General features: G+C 47.3%; 1 protein-coding gene across 1 annotated transcript in view; it reads right to left on the minus strand.

Annotated features, from left to right (window-relative positions):
- LOC143785594 (dynein axonemal assembly factor 8-like) overlaps nt 1-17,790 on the minus strand; it is a 58,627-nt gene that overhangs the window by 40,442 nt on the left and 395 nt on the right. The window contains exons 2-14 of the mRNA XM_077274582.1: nt 11,110-11,211; nt 10,890-10,985; nt 8,165-8,467; nt 7,677-7,758; nt 7,421-7,565; nt 7,108-7,266; nt 5,085-5,384; nt 4,846-4,996; nt 3,126-3,308; nt 2,895-3,047; nt 2,362-2,559; nt 1,513-1,623; nt 1,177-1,321 (exon numbers count right to left, since the gene is read on the minus strand). Coding sequence (XP_077130697.1) covers nt 1,177-1,321; nt 1,513-1,623; nt 2,362-2,559; nt 2,895-3,047; nt 3,126-3,308; nt 4,846-4,996; nt 5,085-5,384; nt 7,108-7,266; nt 7,421-7,565; nt 7,677-7,758; nt 8,165-8,467; nt 10,890-10,985; nt 11,110-11,193 — 2,110 coding nt within the window. The 5' untranslated portion in view covers nt 11,194-11,211. The remainder of the gene's footprint in view (nt 1-1,176; nt 1,322-1,512; nt 1,624-2,361; nt 2,560-2,894; nt 3,048-3,125; nt 3,309-4,845; nt 4,997-5,084; nt 5,385-7,107; nt 7,267-7,420; nt 7,566-7,676; nt 7,759-8,164; nt 8,468-10,889; nt 10,986-11,109; nt 11,212-17,790) is intronic.

Genomic DNA, 17,790 nt, shown 5'->3' on the forward strand with positions numbered 1-17,790 from the left:
TAGGGTGTCCCCAGTATACAGCAGGTCTTGTAGGGTGTCCCCAGTATACGGCAGGTCTTGTAGGGTGTTCCTGGTATACGGCAGGTCTTGTGGGGGGTTCCCAGTATACGGCAGGTCTTGTGGGGTGTTCCCGGCATACGGCTGGTTCTGGAGGGTGTTCTCGGTATATGGCAGGTCCTTTGGGGTGTTCCCGGTATACGCCGGATCTTGTGGGGTCTTCCCGGTATACGCCGGATCTTATGGGGTCTTCACGGTATATGCCGGATCTTGTGGGGTCTTCCCGGTATACGCCGGATCTTGTGGGGTCTTCCCTGTATACGGCAGGTCTTGTGGGGTTTTTCTGGTATACAGCAGGTCTTTTGGGTTGTTCCTGGTATACGGCTGGTTCTGGAGGGTATTCTCGGTATATGGCAAGTCTTAGTACCTACTAAAAGTGGTCCAAAGGAGGATGCCCAGTAAAACTGACAACAATATCATGATCACCGATCTTTGCAGTGAGGGTTAGTCTGTCTGGTCTAAATACACAGGAGATCTTCACATACAGAAACTGATAAACCTGTTACTGCGGGATGTTAGAGAGGCGCAGAGCAGCTTGCTGTATATGAAGCCTTAAATGCGCCCATGATGACCCCTGTCCACCACCTACACCGGGCACACGAGCATCAGACCTGGACCAGCAGTAATGATACGGATTCATCAGAGGCAGCGCCTTCTACTTCCATCATGTGGACGGCCGATGTGTGTGCGTCACTTACCTGTAAAGAGATGGGACCAAGATGCACTATGGGAAGGAGACAAGATGGCGGAGGCCGAGTGATGGGCAATGTCCTGCTGGGACCCTTGTGTCCTGCCATTATGTGACACCTGCCTAACATTGTACAGACCAAGCACCCCGTCATGGCAGTGGGGATCCCTAACAGCAGGATAATAGACTTCTTTCCAAATTCTCCAGATCTGAATCTGACTGATCCGGAAGCACAAGTCTGATCCAATGAGGCGGCAGCGAGCAACGCTCAGGACCACGGGATCCAGTGATCCGGCCACGATGGGTCAGAGCTGGAGCACAAGACCCCCACAATATTAGGAGGATCTATGTAGGATAGGTATATATATATATATATATATATATATATATATATATATATATATATATATATATTATAGACTCATACTTACATATTTTGGGACACAGAGCAGAGGATTGTGGGTACAGCAGTCTTATTCCACATACGTCCAGCCCTGCGGTGAGGATGAGGTGTAAAGCATGGTGGAAAGCCAGAGAATCTTGTAAGAGGGTATCATACATTTTGACTGTAACCACCTAACGAAAAAGGAAAGACCAAAGTGAGTCCAGGAAGACTCAATGCGACAATCGACTTCATTTGCTTCTTAGAAAGTTGAGTGACAACTAGTAATAGGAGCCAGGAAAAAGGGGAGTTGTCAGCCAACTTCTCCGAGGTCCAGAACAGCAGGTCTGGGATTTACATAACTGGTTGGAAGACAAATTCCCACCTCCATTTCACCATCCTCGAAGAAATCCGGGGCCAGAGGACTCAGCTTCTCCTCAGTGTCCATCGTCTGCCAGAAGAATCCGCAGGGGGAACAGAAAACCTTCTCCACTGCCTGACAAGGGGCGACAATGTGAACAGAAAACCAGCGTCCCGGTCATATATCATTGGAATATGACAAAACAGTAAAAACTAATAATATTCTGGCATTTAGAATCTGCACAACCAGTCAGTCACCACTAGGGGGAGCTCACCTACTCAATAATATAACCACGGCTCCCCCTAGTGGCAGGCAGAATTAGATCATTTATCTCTAGGTCTATGCGCAGGGCTGTAAGTGGGCAAGAGCCGGGGTCCCATGATGTTAGGGGGGCTGTAATGAAATTCTCAAACCGCGGTGCTTTTGTATGGCGGACGTATGCAAGTATGGAGCGGGATAAGGAGCTGTGTTATATAGCCAGAGTCATTTATGTGCAAGGAGCAAGCAGCAGTTTAACCTCTTAGATGCTGCTGCCAATCATGACAGTTAAGAGGTTGGAAATGAGGAAAGATGTCCATTCACTTCCCTGCCCTCAACAACATGATTGTAGGGTGCCAATGGCATTGTCATGGTAGCCGGGGGCCTAATGAAGCCCAACATGTCTGCCACGTCTGTACATATATTGCTAATTTAATTGCAGTGTATTGTAGAAGTGATCCAAGTGCTCACAGATCCAGGTGCCCTAGGGGGACCAATAAAAAAAATATTTATTATTTCTTTACGATTTCCTTCAGGTTTCAAGAAGAGTGGGAAACATCTATATATATATATATATCTACTTATACACCATCATCCGAGGGTGGTCTTTGTTACCTGTGGGTCGGGGTTTAGCATGACTATGCTGCTTAGCCTCATGGCGGGGACCTCCAGGTGTAGCGGGAACAGCCGCCCCTGCAGCTGCTGTATGACGCCCTCCTTCCAGCTGCTGACGCTCTGCAGGGTGTGGTGCGACAGGAACGTGGACACGTGCTGGTAGAAACTTGAAGTCCCACGTAAGCCCTGTGTCTGTGGCTGCGAGGCAAAACCATAAATCCCACGTCACAGCATCCTCCTGGGAACGCCCCGTTGTCAATTTGAATTGCCATTTTCAGGGGGAATAACAGAGGAACGGAACAGCACAAAGCTCCTGAACGTGAATGTTATGGGTAATACAAGTACATTATGACATAATATTGCAGAAATGATATGACAGCAGCAAGTAGGGTAACGGCCAGCAGTCGATTTATACAAGGAGGAATAATAGAGGAACGGCACCGCGCAAAATAGCAAGAATCAACATTTCATGGGAACTGACAGGGAAAAAAGTGAAAACCGATTGTGACCCTGCCCCCCAATAATCCTCCTACCTTGTGCTTTAGCGTCCAGATACTTTTGCGGGCCGGAACGTCTTGTGGTGAGACACAGACATACAATGCCAATCCTTCCTCCCGCCACATCTGTTGAAGTCCCAGCACCTGGAAGGGGGCATCGCCCTTGTACTGGGGGTTTAAAGGGGCAACCTACAGTGACAGAGGACACCATGACTAGATGATGCTGGACATTGGCCTGGAGCAGGAGGGAGCACTTATCTTTCTTACCAGAGAGAGAAGCCAGACGAGCAGAGCGTTGTAAGCGTTGGCCATTGGTAGTGCGGCGGAGCGGCTGATGTGCTGCCCTGGCATGAGAAGCTGCCCGCAGCTGGACAGCCAGATGGTGAGGAGTAAAGTCTCCACTCCGCTCCGTGGTGGCAACGTGTCAATCTCCGGGCTGTAGGAGGCTTCCTGTGGAGACATAACAGAGCTCCTTCTATACCGCACTCTCCTTACTGTGAGCCACCTCAAATATTAGGACATTTATATAAAACCTGCCATCCAGGACACAGAATATTCTAATAAGGGGCTGCAGCAACACACACAACTATTAAAGGGTGTAAAGAAGCAGGTGGTAAAGTCCTTGGTGGGAGAGTTGTGTCACCGAGGTGGCTAGCCTCTGTGATGTAAATCCTGAAGATTAAAGTTCCAGCAATAAAAGATGGCTGGGAAGTTTTTTTTTTTTTTTTTTAATGGGACAGGATTTTGGGTCCAGGTTTTAGGAGTGACCAGAAGAGCTTGGGTGGGAATGATCGCTCCCATAGCTCCAGTACCGGCTTTGTGTGGGAGGAGGGAAGGACTCTAAGGTTCTTTAGTCTCTGCAGGTCCTGTGGGAGTTGGACCTGTATCTGAGCGGGTGTGCCCATACTGATGTGCCAGCTGTTGTACCTTTATGCTATAAAACACTGTTTTTGTTTTGCCTGGAGTCCTCCGGAGTTTATGAACTTAATAAACCTTGTCATGCTGAACCAGAGACATCGCCTGTGTGTACGCTAATGGCCACTAAAGAGCGGGGATCCCTATAAGGGGTATTCTAATTTTATAAAGGGTCTTCACTTTATGATCGTCTTGGGTCCGACCTCAGGGATCGCCATGAATAAAGCGAAAGCAGCACGGGAACAGCGTCGTTTTCCATCACTGCTTTCTCTTAGGCTACTTTCACACTAGCGTTGTTGGCTGTATGTCGCAATGCGTCGTTTCGGAGAAAAACGCATCCTGCAAAGTTGTCTGCAGGATGCGTTTTTTCCCCATAGACTAACATTACCAACGCATTGCGACGCAGTGCCACACATCGCAACCGTCGGGTGACAGTTGCGTCGTGTTTTGGCGGACCGTCGGCACAAAAAAATGTTACATGTAATTTTTTTTGCGCGTCGTGTCCGCCATTTTCGACCGCGCATGCACGGCCGAAACGCCGCCCCCTCCTCCCCGGACCTTACAATGTGGCAGCGGAAGCGTCGTAAGACTGCTTCCGCTGCCCACGTCGGGCATTATTTTCACAACGCGCGTCGGCACGTCGGGCCGACGCATAGCGACGGCCCTGTGCCGACGCTAGTGTGAAAGCAGCCTTACTGGCTATGCAACGAACAACATCTTCTCCATTCACTTCCCAGCTGGGTGGTAGGGAGCGCAGCTGTGCAAGAAAAACAGTAACGGAAATGCAGCGCTGCAGCCCCTTAATTTTGGTGTCAAAATGGTCAGACTTTCACCGATTTAAATCCATTTAAGCCACTGTGTACCCTGCTTGTGCCTGGGTGCCGATCTCAGCAGTTTAACCTCTTAAACGCTACTGTCAAAGGCAACAGCGGCATATACAAGACGGCGGCCATCAGTTCCGATGACCATCGCCTCCTACGACATCAGTGACTGAGCTTCATAGGAGGAAGCCATTTGATTATCACATACAAGCCCCCTCCTGCGCCATCTTATCACCGATCAAACGTCTTACCAGATGGAACAGCGCCGGTGTTTGCTCCGCCGTCGGCTGCCGGCCGCTCACAGAGCTTTGCGGTTTCATCCCCTCTATCTGCCTCTGCATGTTCTGTCTGCTTTTCTTTTCCCTGAGTTGCTTTTCTACCTGTGACAGCCCCTCTGAGCTGCTGTGACAAGAAAACAAAAAGACCCCAAACTTTTTAAATGCATGTTGCTGTGAAAAGTCCTAGGGGCTCATGCAAAGCTTCTCCTTACCTGCGGCTTTCGTGCGTTTTTCGGGGTTCCTCAGTCTCCTTCCTTGGACGTTCTTCTGTTGTGTCTCCATCTTGGAACCTGCTGTCCATCTCTGTAATGTCTTCTTTGCTGGGGAGGCCGCCTGCTCGGACATCCGCCTTGACGTTCGGTCCGTGCAGCTGATGGCATCTGATCTTTTTGGGCAGCTCCGGGCTGCCGGCGACAGGCGGCTGAGCACTACGGTCCGGAGGTGGCGGACAAGGTCCCATCTTGCTCCAGCGAAGCTGATGCAGCAACGCACTTTTCCCCGTGTGGACTGACCTGCGGGATAAAGGTGCAACGGTCGCAATGAATATGTGTTATTAATCCGGAACCCTTCTCCGCCTCGTGTTTGCCTGGTATAGTTCTTTTTTACACGTATCCTGAGGTTATTACTGTTCTGGTTCTATTAAGGCTATAAACAGGCACTAAAAGGCAACATCCATCTGCGCAACCAATATAATTACTGCTAAAATAAATAAACAAACAATGGTTTTGTGTCAACAGCTCCAATACCGACCTATGTGTCACCATGGTTACAGACTACAAACAAACCCAGTGTAGTCTGACACTGAGTCATGTGTTCATTTTATCTGCTCTCATCTCCTTCTTAACATACCAAATCTATGTTAGCAAGAAAAGGAGGAACAGATAGAAGGGGATTTCTCGGTATCAGACTAAAAGCTTAAAATAATGCCAAAGAATTACAAACCAAAATGTCACGGAGCTTGTGCAAGTGTATGGTGCAGGCTGGGAAGCTGATCCTACTCCACACATGGCGGGTGCCAGCTGTGTTATACAGCCAGCACCTGCCACTATCAGCAGCGACCAAAGCTGTTTAACCACTGAAATGCCACCATCAATTGCTGCAGTGATTCTGTGGAGATGTCCATCCCGCCCCCCAGCCCCACTTTCCCAGTGATGTGATCGAAGGGGTGCCAATGGGTTGTTGGGGGTCTATTGTCACCCTCTACGTCTTTCTGTGAAGCCCAGGCTGGACTTCACAGGGGGCTGTGATTTTTACTGTATTCTGCAATTCTTGGGGATATAGTACGAAAGATCAAATCATAACAGGTTAAACAGTATAAAACATAAAAATTAAAAAAAATAAAAACATAAAAATTCAAAACACCCCCTTTATCCAATTCATAAATTAAAAAAAATAACATATTTAGTAAAAGTCTGATCAATCACAAAAAAATAAGTAAAAATAAAAGAATAAAATATATATATATATATATATATATATATATATATATATATATATATATATATATATATACACACACACACATACACTATATATATATGTATATAAAAAATAAATTAATTGATCAATTAACCCATAGGGTTAACGCCCTACAGAAAAAAGACAATGCCAGAACTGCAGCTTTCCCGTTGCCGTACCTAAGCCCTAACCCCCCCCCCCCCACCAAATGCAATAAAAAGCGATCAAAATGTTTTATGTACCACAAAACTGTACCAATAAAAACAACAGTTCACTATACAAACAAACTAACCCTGGGTCAGCTCCACTGACAAAAAAAAAGAAAAAAAAAAAAAAAAGTTATGGATCTCTGAAAATGGTGACAAAACTATTTTTTTCCAATTTTTTTTTCACAACTTAAATTAAAAAAAAAGCCACACAAGCTTGTTATCGCTGCAATCGTACTGTCTCGAAGACTTATGCTGTTGTGTAATTTTGACTGTGCACTGCACGCCGTAAAAAAAAAAAAAAACAAAATTGGAAAAAAAAAAAGATGGCATTGTATTTGGCAGAAAGAAAAAAAGAAAATAGCAAAAATGAGAATTAGCTGCGGCTGTAATAAAAGAAAATGATATAAAAGGTAGCATAAAGCTGCAGTGCCAGCGATGTCCATTAGATGGCGACGTGTGGACACATATTTGGCCATGACGTCTCTGTATCCGTTTTTCGGACGCGGGGGCCGATATTCGCCATCTTCCGCATTGTGTGCAATCAGTAATTGCTGCGTCTTCCACGTACCGTGGCAAATCTGCTCTCCCCTGGTTGTTCTGTGCTAGTTTTTCCCCGATACCGGTTGTCAGGCTTGGACTGGATGACGCGGCTCTCAGGTCTATGAAGACTGTGGGGTTATTCTCTTTATGCTCCATGTGGACATTTTTCTCGGTCACATTTGCGCTGCTGAAGATACCGTCATATGATGCAATCAGTTACATATGGAGGGGGATGGACACGGGGCAATAGCAGATGTATCGATGGCCTGACCCCTAGTGGACAGAACGGGCCATACATCCAGGACAATGGTGCTAAACTTATTGCCCCCCGATCTGGATACCTGTTGCCACGGGGCTTGACTCCTTCATTGTCCACGTGTCCCTGTGATTGCCGGGCACTTAATTCTACCAGCTGCTCCATGATCCGCTCTTGCCGGTTCTTCGCACTGGTCTCCATCAATGGTAAGGATGGGGGCGCCGCTTCTTCTGAAAAGAGGCCATGTATGAACATATGGAGAAAGTTACAAATCTTATTGTGCCAGGTACAGCAAAGACGGCGCAGGATCTGGTGCCAGACCCCACGTATACGGCGCTCACCCGGATCCTTAGAAGACTGCGATACTTTAACCTCGGCCTCCAGTCGCAGAAGGAACGTCTCCAAATCCTCCTGATCTATCGGCTGAAATGGAAATGAAGACATTTTAGAGACACATATTTATATATGATTGATGTATAGACATCTTTATAGATTTCGTGGTGTATGGATCTCATTTAAAGGAACTTTCCATGGAACAGATGCCCCCCAGGGTCTGTGCTCCACCCCACAGGCCATGTACTAATGACGTATGGAATCTGTCAGCTGAAAATGACTGTTCAAACCAAGCACAGGCGCTCGGTGCACCCTTAGTGCGGCCAAACAGCTCAGCGCTCCTTCCCACCTGCTTGTTTTTAGCTGCTGTTACAAGCCGGCGCTGACTGTATAACACAGCCGGCATCTTCCTCGTATGCTCTGGACTCCGCTCCATACTAAAGTTTTTTACATTTTTTGACTCAGGTATTAGCAAAGTTTGAGGAGCGTCTCATACCTGTACATCGGGCGATGGGAGCAATAGCAATGGTTCCTCCACCTGATGGGAGTCGTACTCTTTTGGACCGCTTCTTGACTTTACAAGTCGGTCTACGGCGATTCTTTCAGGATGACCCGGCTCCGGTGAGATAACACTTCTTGGCAGCGTCTGGGAAGGAGCCGCACGTGTCGGGTCTTCTTGGGGTGAAGTTTCGCGCTCTAATGATGGACTTGACAAATCTGGAAGGTTTCGTGACGCCATAATGTCTGATGCCACCGCACCGCCACGGTCTGACTGTCCGATCGCTGGCGCAGGCAGAACCTAAAGGTGGAAGGATCGAAGAATAGTGTTCGTACAGGACATATAGTAGGAGACCGGGATCTGAGCTATATACGGCATCACTGACGCATTGCATCATAGAGTACGGTATATTGCAGCAGGAGAACAAGTGATCGCAGGTTCAAGTCACCTAAAGGGTAAGAAAATGTGAAAAGTAAAAAAAATTATATATATATATATATATTTTTATATATATATATATATTTTTATATATATATATATATATATATATATATATATATATATATATATATATATATATATATATATATATATATATAATATAAAGGGAACACTGAAACACTCAAAAAAATAAAGGTAACACTAAAATCCCACATCCTAGATATTACTGAATGAAGTATTCCGGTTGTAAATCTCTATTCATTACATAGTGGAATGTGTTGAGAACAATAAAACATAACAATTATCAATGTAAATCAAAATGAATATCCCATGGAGGTCTGGAGTTGGAATGATGCTCAAAATCAAAGTGGAAAATCAAATTACAGGCTGATCCAACTTCAGTGGAAATGCCTCATGACAAGGAAATGATGCTCAGTAGTGTTTGTGGCCTCCACGTGCCTGTATGACCTCCCATTAACGCCTGGGCATGCTCCTGATGAGGTGGCGGATGGTCTCCTGAGGGATCTCCTCCCAGACCTGGACTAAAGCATCTGCCAACTCCTGGACAGTCTGTGGTGTAACGTAACGTTGGTGGATGGTGCGAGACATGATGTCTGGGGAACGGGCGGGCCAGTCCATAGCTTCAATGCCTTCATCTTGCAGGAACTGCTGACACACTCCAGCCACATGAGGTCTGGCATTGTCCTGCATTAGGAGGAACCCAGGGCCAACCGCACCAGCATATGGTCTCACAAGGGGTCTGAGGATCTCATCTCGGTACCTAATGGCAGTCAGGCTACCTCTGGCGACCACATGGAGGACTGTGCGGCCCTCCAAAGAAATGCCTCCCCACACCATTACTGACCCACTGCCAAACCGGTCATGCTGAAGGATGTTGCAGGCAGCAGATCGCTGTCCACGGCGTCTCTAGACTCCAGGTGAATTTGCCAATCCTGGTGTTCTGTGGCAAATGCCAAGCGTCCTGCACGGTGTTGGGCTGTAAGTACAACCCCCATCTGTGGACGTCGGGCACTCAGACCATCCTCGTGGAGTCGGTTTCTAACCGTTTGTGCAGACACATGCACATTTGTGGCCTGCTGGAGGTCATTTTGCAGGGCTCTGGCAGTGCTCCTCCTGTTCCTCCTTGCACAAAGGCTGAGGTAGTGGTCCTGCTGCTGGGTTGTTGCCCTCCTACGGGCCCCTCCAAGTCTCCTGGTGTACTGACCTGTCTCCTGGTAGCGCCTACAGCCTCTGGACACTACGCTGACAGACAGAGCAAACCTTCTTGCCACAGCTCGCATTGATGTGCCATCCTGGATGAGCTGCACTACCTGAGCCACTTGTGTGGGTTGTAGAGTCCGTCTCATGCTACCACAAGTGTGAAAGCACAACCAACATTCAAAAGTGACCAAAACATCAGCCAGAAAGCATTGGTACTGAGATGTGGTCTGTGGTCCCCACCTGCAGAACCACTCCTTTATTGAGGGGGTCTTGATAATTGCCAATAATTCCCATCTGTTGTCTATTCCATTTGCACAACAGCATGTGAAATTGATTGTCATTCAGTGTTGCTTCCTAAGTGGACAGTTTGATTTCACAGAAGTTTGATTTACTTGGAGTTATATTGTGTTGTTTATTTAGTGTTCCTTTAATTTTTTTGAGCAGTGTATATATATTTATTTATTTCAACTTAAGTTCACATAAATAATGCAAAATAAACATAAAAAGTTCAAATAAATAATACAAATATAAATAAATAATAATGGTAAAAAAAATAAATATAAAAAGTTCAAATTAATAACAAATATTAATAAAAATAAACTTAAAGTTAAAAGTAACAGTCTGTGTTCCAAATAAAAAAAATAATAATTTAAAAAAATGAAATAAATATACTTGGTAACGCCACGCTCCTAAAAACATGATGTATAAAAATTATTCATCCCGTATTATAAACTCCATTAAAAAAAATGTAAATGCCCAAATTGGCACATCCTCAGAAAAATATAATAAAAAAAACTCACACATTGCCGTAATAGTAATATTTACCATGTAAAGAAAGAATGCTGTAAAAATCAAATGAAACCCAATAAACGTGGCGGATTGCTTGTTTTTTTACCACTTTAATATTTTTTTTCCTCATTTCCCAGTATATAATATGGTAATGTGAATGGAGTCATTAGAAACTGCAACTTTTTTCAGCCAAAAACCCCCCCAAGCTCTCGCACGGTGCCTTCACCTCCGTTCACATTACGTTCCTGCCGTTGCTCCAGGCTTTTCTCACCTTCCTTATAATATCATCACTCCCATCGTCCGACACATCGGAGAGGTGGCAGTCGTCCATCTGCAGGATCTCCGCATCCTCCGACTCCAGGTCAGACTGCAAACAGCCACAAGTTCATGAGAGATTATTGTGCAGAGACAGAACCCGCAGAATGTGACACTCGGATTAGCCCTGTGCGGACCCCATCTGGGGGCACCGGATCCCCCCATAAGGCGCTCACCAGGGAGCTGACGTCTGAAGCTATGGAGGGAGCTTTCAGGGAGGAGAGGAGCAGCTCCAGCTCATGTCCGTTCTCGCTGGCCATGTTGTCACCTTCACGGACCTGTAAAGTGAATACACACATATATACGAATAATGGGCTGTGGGTGGGAGAACGTGCCCTCTGCAGCCCCCTATAGAGCGTCCTGCCCTGTATATCACATTCTCCATAAGGAGCTACCACACGGGAATGGCCGGACCACCACTGGGAATGGTGAAAGGGCAACCATGCTCCTCACACTGAGCTATGGCCTCCAGCAATTAAAATTACCCAGAGCTGCACTCACTATTCTGCTGGTGCAGTCACTGTGTACATACATTATATTACTGATCCTGAGTTGCATCCTGCATTACACTCCAGAGCTGCACTCACTATTCTGCTGGTGCAGTCACTGTGTACATACATTACATTACTGATCCTGAGTTACATCCTGTATTATACTCCAGAGCTGCACTCACTATTCTGCTGGTGCAGTCATGGTGTACATACATTACTGATCCTGAGTTACATCCTGTATTATACTCCAGAGCTGCACTCACTATTCTGATGGTGCAGTCACTGTGTACATACATTATATTACTGATCCTGAGTTGCATCCTGTATTATACTCCAGAGCTGCACTCACTATTCTGCTGGTGCAGTCACTGTGTACATACATTACATTACTGATCCTGAGTTACATCCTGTATTATACTCCAGAGCTGCACTCACTATTCTGCTGGTGCAGTCATTGTGTACATACATTACTGATCCTGAGTTACATCCTGTATTATACTCCAGAGCTGCACTCACTATTCTGCTGGTGCAGTCACTGTGTACATACATTACATTACTGATCCTGAGTTACATCCTGTATTATACCCCAGAGCTGCACTCACTATTCTGCTGGTGCAGTCACTGTGTACATACATTACATTACTGATCCTGAGTTACATCCTGTATTATACCCCAGAGCTGCACTCACTATTCTGCTGGTGCAGTCACTGTGTACATACATTACATTACTGATCCTGAGTTACATCCTGTATTATACCCCAGAGCTGCACTCACTATTCTGCTGGTGCAGTCACTGTGTACATACATTACATTACTGATCCTGAGTTACATCCTGTATTATACCCCAGAGCTGCACTCACTATTCTGCTGGTGCAGTCACTGTGTACATACATTACATTACTGATCCTGAGTTACATCCTGTATTATACCCCAGAGCTGCACTCACTATTCTGCTGGTGCAGTCACTGTGTACATACATTACATTACTGATCCTGAGTTACATCCTGTATTTTACTCCAGAGCTGCACTCACTATTCTGCTGGTGCAGTCACTGTGTACATACATTACATTACTGATCCTGAGTTACAGCCTGTATTATACTCCAGAGCTGCACTCACTATTCTGCTGGTGCAGTCACTGTGTACATACATTACATTACTGATCCTGAGTTACAGCCTGTATTATACTCCAGAGCTGCACTCACTATTCTGCTGGTGCAGTCACTGTGTACATACATTACATTACTGATCCTGAGTTACATCCTTTATTATACCCCAGAGCTGCACTCACTATTCTGCTGGTGCAGTCACTGTGTACATACATTACATTACTGATCCTGAGTTACATCCTGTATTATACTCCAGAGCTGCACTCACTATTCTGCTGGTGCAGTCACTGTGTACATACATTACATTACTGATCCTGAGTTACATCCTGTATTATACTCCAGAGCTGCACTCACTATTCTGCTGGTGCAGTCACTGTGTACATACATTACATTACTGATCCTGAGTTACAGCCTGTATTTTACTCCAGAGCTGCACTCACTATTCTGCTGGTGCAGTCACTGTGTACATACATTACATTACTGATCCTGAGTTACATCCTGTATTATACTCCAGAGCTGCACTCACTATTCTGCTGGTGCAGTCACTGTGTACATACATTACATTACTGATCCTGAGTTACAGCCTGTATTATACTCCAGAGCTGCACTCACTATTCTGCTGGTGCAGTCACTGTGTACATACATTACATTACTGATCCTGAGTTACAGCCTGTATTATACTCCAGAGCTGCACTCACTATTCTGCTGGTGCAGTCACTGTGTACATACATTACATTACTGATCCTGAGTTACATCCTTTATTATACCCCAGAGCTGCACTCACTATTCTGCTGGTGCAGTCACTGTGGACATACATTACATTACTGATCCTGAGTTACATCCTGTATTATACTCCAGAGCTGCACTCACTATTCTGCTGGTGCAGTCACTGTGTACATACATTACATTACTGATCCTGAGTTACATCCTGTATTATACTCCAGAGCTGCACTCACTATTCTGCTGGTGCAGTCACTGTGTACATACATTACATTACTGATCCTGAGTTACATCCTGTATTATACTCCAGAGCTGCACTCACTATTCTGCTGGTGCAGTCACTGTGTACATACATTACATTACTGATCCTGAGTTACATCCTGTATTATACTCCAGAGCAGCACTCACTATTCTGCTGGTGCAGTCACTGTGTACATGCATTACATTACTGATCCTGAGTTACCTCCTGTATTATACCCCAGAGCTGAACTCACTATTCTGCTGGTGCAGTCACTGTGTACATGCATTACATTACTGATCCTGAGTTACATCCTGTATTATACTCCAGAGCTGCACTCACTATTCTGCTGGTGCAGTCACTGTGTACATACATTACATTACTGATCCTGAGTTACATCCTGTGTTATACTCCAGAGCTGCACTCACTATTCTGCTGGTGCAGTCACTGTATGCATACATTACATTACTGATCCTGAGTTACCTCCTGTATTATACCCCAGAGCTGCACTCACTATTCTGCTGGAGCAGTCACTGTGTACATACATTACATTACTGATCCTGAGTTACATCCTGTGTTATACTCCAGAGCTGCACTCACTATTCTGCTGGAGCAGTCACTGTGTACATACATTACATTACTGATCCTGAGTTACCTCCTGTATTATACCCCAGAGCTGCACTCACTATTCTGCTGGTGCAGTCACTGTGTACATACATTACATTACTGATCCTGAGTTACATCCTGTATTATACTCCAGAGCTGCACTCACTATTCTGCTGGTGCAGTCACTGTGTACATGCATTACATTACTGATCCGGAGTTACCTCCTGTATTATACTCCAGAGCTGCACTCACTATTCTGCTGGAGCAGTCACTGTGTACATACATTACATTACTGATCCTGAGTTACCTCCTGTATTATACCCCAGAGCTGCACTCACTATTCTGCTGGTGCAGTCACTGTGTACATACATTACATTACTGATCCTGAGTTACATCCTGTATTATACTCCAGAGCTGCACTCACTATTCTGCTGGTGCAGTCACTGTGTACATGCATTACATTACTGATCCGGAGTTACCTCCTGTATTATACTCCAGAGCTGCACTCACTATTCTGCTGGTGCAGTCACTGTGTACATACATTACATTACTGATCCTGAGTTACAGCCTGTATTATACCCCAGAGCTGCACTCACTATTCTCCTGGTGGAATCACTGTGTACCAGGGGTGTACTATCCATACCAGTAGCCCACGTGTCTATTAGGGGACCCCCTCCTCTTCGTGTCATCACAATTTTGGCAGTATTTGAATCCTCAGGCTGTGGATACCGCTGAATAGAACCGTAAATCAGGAGCCAAAGCGTCCGTGATCCACCATTCAGCCTGGTGAGTCGGAGACTCTGTGCCCTGCTGGTGCGATGACGTCACTAGGTGGCGCCTGTAGTCTCAGTACTCACACTGCACAGACTGGAGAATGCTGGGGGAACGGGGTGAGGCGAGTAGTAATGTTAGTAATGGTGGGCCTGGTAGGGGCCATAATACTGATTGATGGGCTTGTATTGTAGGGACCGTCATACTGAGTGGTAGGGCTGGTGGCGGCCGTGATACTGATTGGGGAGGATGTTGGGCGCCATAACACTGAGTGGTGGGGCCATCATACTGAGTGTGGACATCATACAGATTTTCCGTAACACAGAGCAGTGAGGCTGGTGTGGACCATTAAACTGATTGGATGGATGGTGAGGTCCATGATACTGAGTTTTGAGGGCTATAATACTAATTGGGGGGCTGGAGGGTGTCATAATACTGACTGGTTGGGTTGTTGAGAGGCCATGATACTGCATGGTGGGGCTGGTGGGGGCCATTATATTGATTGTGGGGGCTGGTAGGGGTATCAAACTGATTGGGGGCTGGTGAGGTCTATAATACTGATTGGGGCTATTATACTGATTGGGGGGCTGGTGGGGTGTATAATACTGATTGGGGGCTATTATACTGATTGGGGGCTATCATACTGATTGGGGGCTGGGGGGCTATCATACTGATTGGGGGCTGGTGGGGGTGTATAATACTGATTGGGGGTTATTATACTGATTGGGGGCTGGTGGGGTCTATAATACTGATTGGGGCTATTATACTGATTGGGGGCTATCATACTGATTGGGGGCTGGTGGGGTTTATAATACTGATTGTGGGGCTGGTGGGGTGTATAATACTGGTTGGGGGCTGGGAGGCTGTCATACTGATTGGGGGCTGGGGGGCTGTCATACTGATTGGGGGCTGGGGGGCTATCATACTGATTGGGGGCTGGGGGGCTATCATACTGATTGGGGGCTGGGGGCTATCATACTGATTGGGGGGCTATCATACTGATTGGGGGCTGGGGGGCTGTCATACTGATTGGGGGCTGGGGGGCTGTCATACTGATTGGGGGCTGGGGGATATCATACTGATTAGGGGCTGTCATACTGATTGGGGGCTGTCATACTGATTGGGGGATGGGGGGTGTATAACACTGATTGGGGGCTGGGGGGCTGTCATACTGATTGGAGGCTGGGGGCTATCATACTGATTGGAGGCTGGGGGCTATCATACTGATTGGAGGCTGGGGGCTGTCATACTGATTGGGGGCTGGGGGCTATCATACTGATTGGGGGCTGTCATACTGATTGGGGGCTGGGGGGCTATCATACTGATTGGGGGCTGGTGGGGTGTATAACACTGATTGTGGGGCTGGGGGGCTATCATACTGATTGGGGGCTGAGGGCTATCATACTGATTGGGGGCTGGGGGCTGTCATACTGATTGGGGATGGGGGGCTGTCATACTGATTGGGGGCTGGGGGGCTGTCATACTGATTGGGGGCTGGGGGCTATCTCATACTGATTGGGGGATGGGGGGTGTATAACACTGATTGGGGGCTTGGGGGCTGTCATACTGATTGGAGGCTGGGGGCTATCATACTGATTGGAGGCTGGGGGCTATCATACTGATTGGGGGCTGTCATACTGATTGGGGGCTGGGGGGCTGTCATACTGATTGGGGGATGGGGGGTGTATAACACTGATTGGGGGCTGGGGGGCTGTCATACTGATTGGAGGCTGGGGGCTATCATACTGATTGGAGGCTGGGGGCTGTCATACTGATTGGGGGCTGGGGGCTGTCATACTGATTGGGGGCTGGGGGGCTGTCATACTGATTGGAGGCTGGGGGGCTATCATACTGATTGGTGGCTGGGGGGCTGTCATACTGATTGGAGGCTGGGGGCTGTCATACTGATTGGGGGCTGGGGGCTATCATACTGATTGGGGGCTGGGGGGCTGTCATACTGATTGGAGGCTGGGGGCTATCATACTGATTGGTGGCTGGGGGGCTGTCATACTGATTGGAGGCTGGGGGCTGTCATACTGATTGGGGGCTGGGGGCTATCATACTGATTGGGGGCTGGGGGCTATCATACTGATTGGGGGCTGGGGGGCTATCATACTGATTGGGGGCTGGGGGCTATCATACTGATTGGAGGCTGGGGGCTGTCATACTGATTGGGGGCTGGGGGGCTATCATACTGATTGGAGGCTGGGGGCTGTCATACTGATTGGGGGCTGGGGGCTATCATACTGATTGGGGGCTGGGGGGCTGTCATACTGATTGGAGGCTGGGGGCTGTCATACTGATTGGAGGCTGGGGGCTGTCATACTGATTGGAGGCTGGGGGGCTGTCATACTGATTGGGGGTAGGGGGGCTGTCATACTGATTGGAGGCTGGGGGCTGTCATACTGATTGGAGGCTGGGGGCTGTCATACTGATTGGGGGCTGGGGGCTATCATACTGATTGGGGGCTGGGGGGCTGTCATACTGATTGGGGGTAGGGGGGCTATCATACTGATTGGGGGCTGGGGGCTATCATACTGATTGGGGGCTGGGGGGCTGTCATACTGATTGGGGGCTGGGGGCTGTCATACTGATTGGAGGCTGGGGGCTATCATACTGATTGGGGGCTGGGGGCTATCATACTGATTGGGGGCTGGGGGGCTATCATACTGATTGGGGGCTGGGGGGCTATCATACTGATTGGGGGCTGGGGGGCTGTCATACTGATTGGGGGCTGGGGGCTATCATACTGATTGGGGGCTGGGGGGCTGTCATACTGATTGGGGGCTGGGGGCTATCATACTGATTGGGGGCTGGGGGGCTGTCATACTGATTGGAGGCTGGGGGCTGTCATACTGATTGGGGGCTGGGGGGCTGTCATACTGATTGGAGGCTGGGGGCTATCATACTGATTGGGGGATGG

This window comes from Ranitomeya variabilis, chromosome 7 (genome assembly GCF_051348905.1).
Source record: "Ranitomeya variabilis isolate aRanVar5 chromosome 7, aRanVar5.hap1, whole genome shotgun sequence".
Taxonomy (NCBI): Eukaryota; Metazoa; Chordata; class Amphibia; order Anura; family Dendrobatidae; genus Ranitomeya; species Ranitomeya variabilis.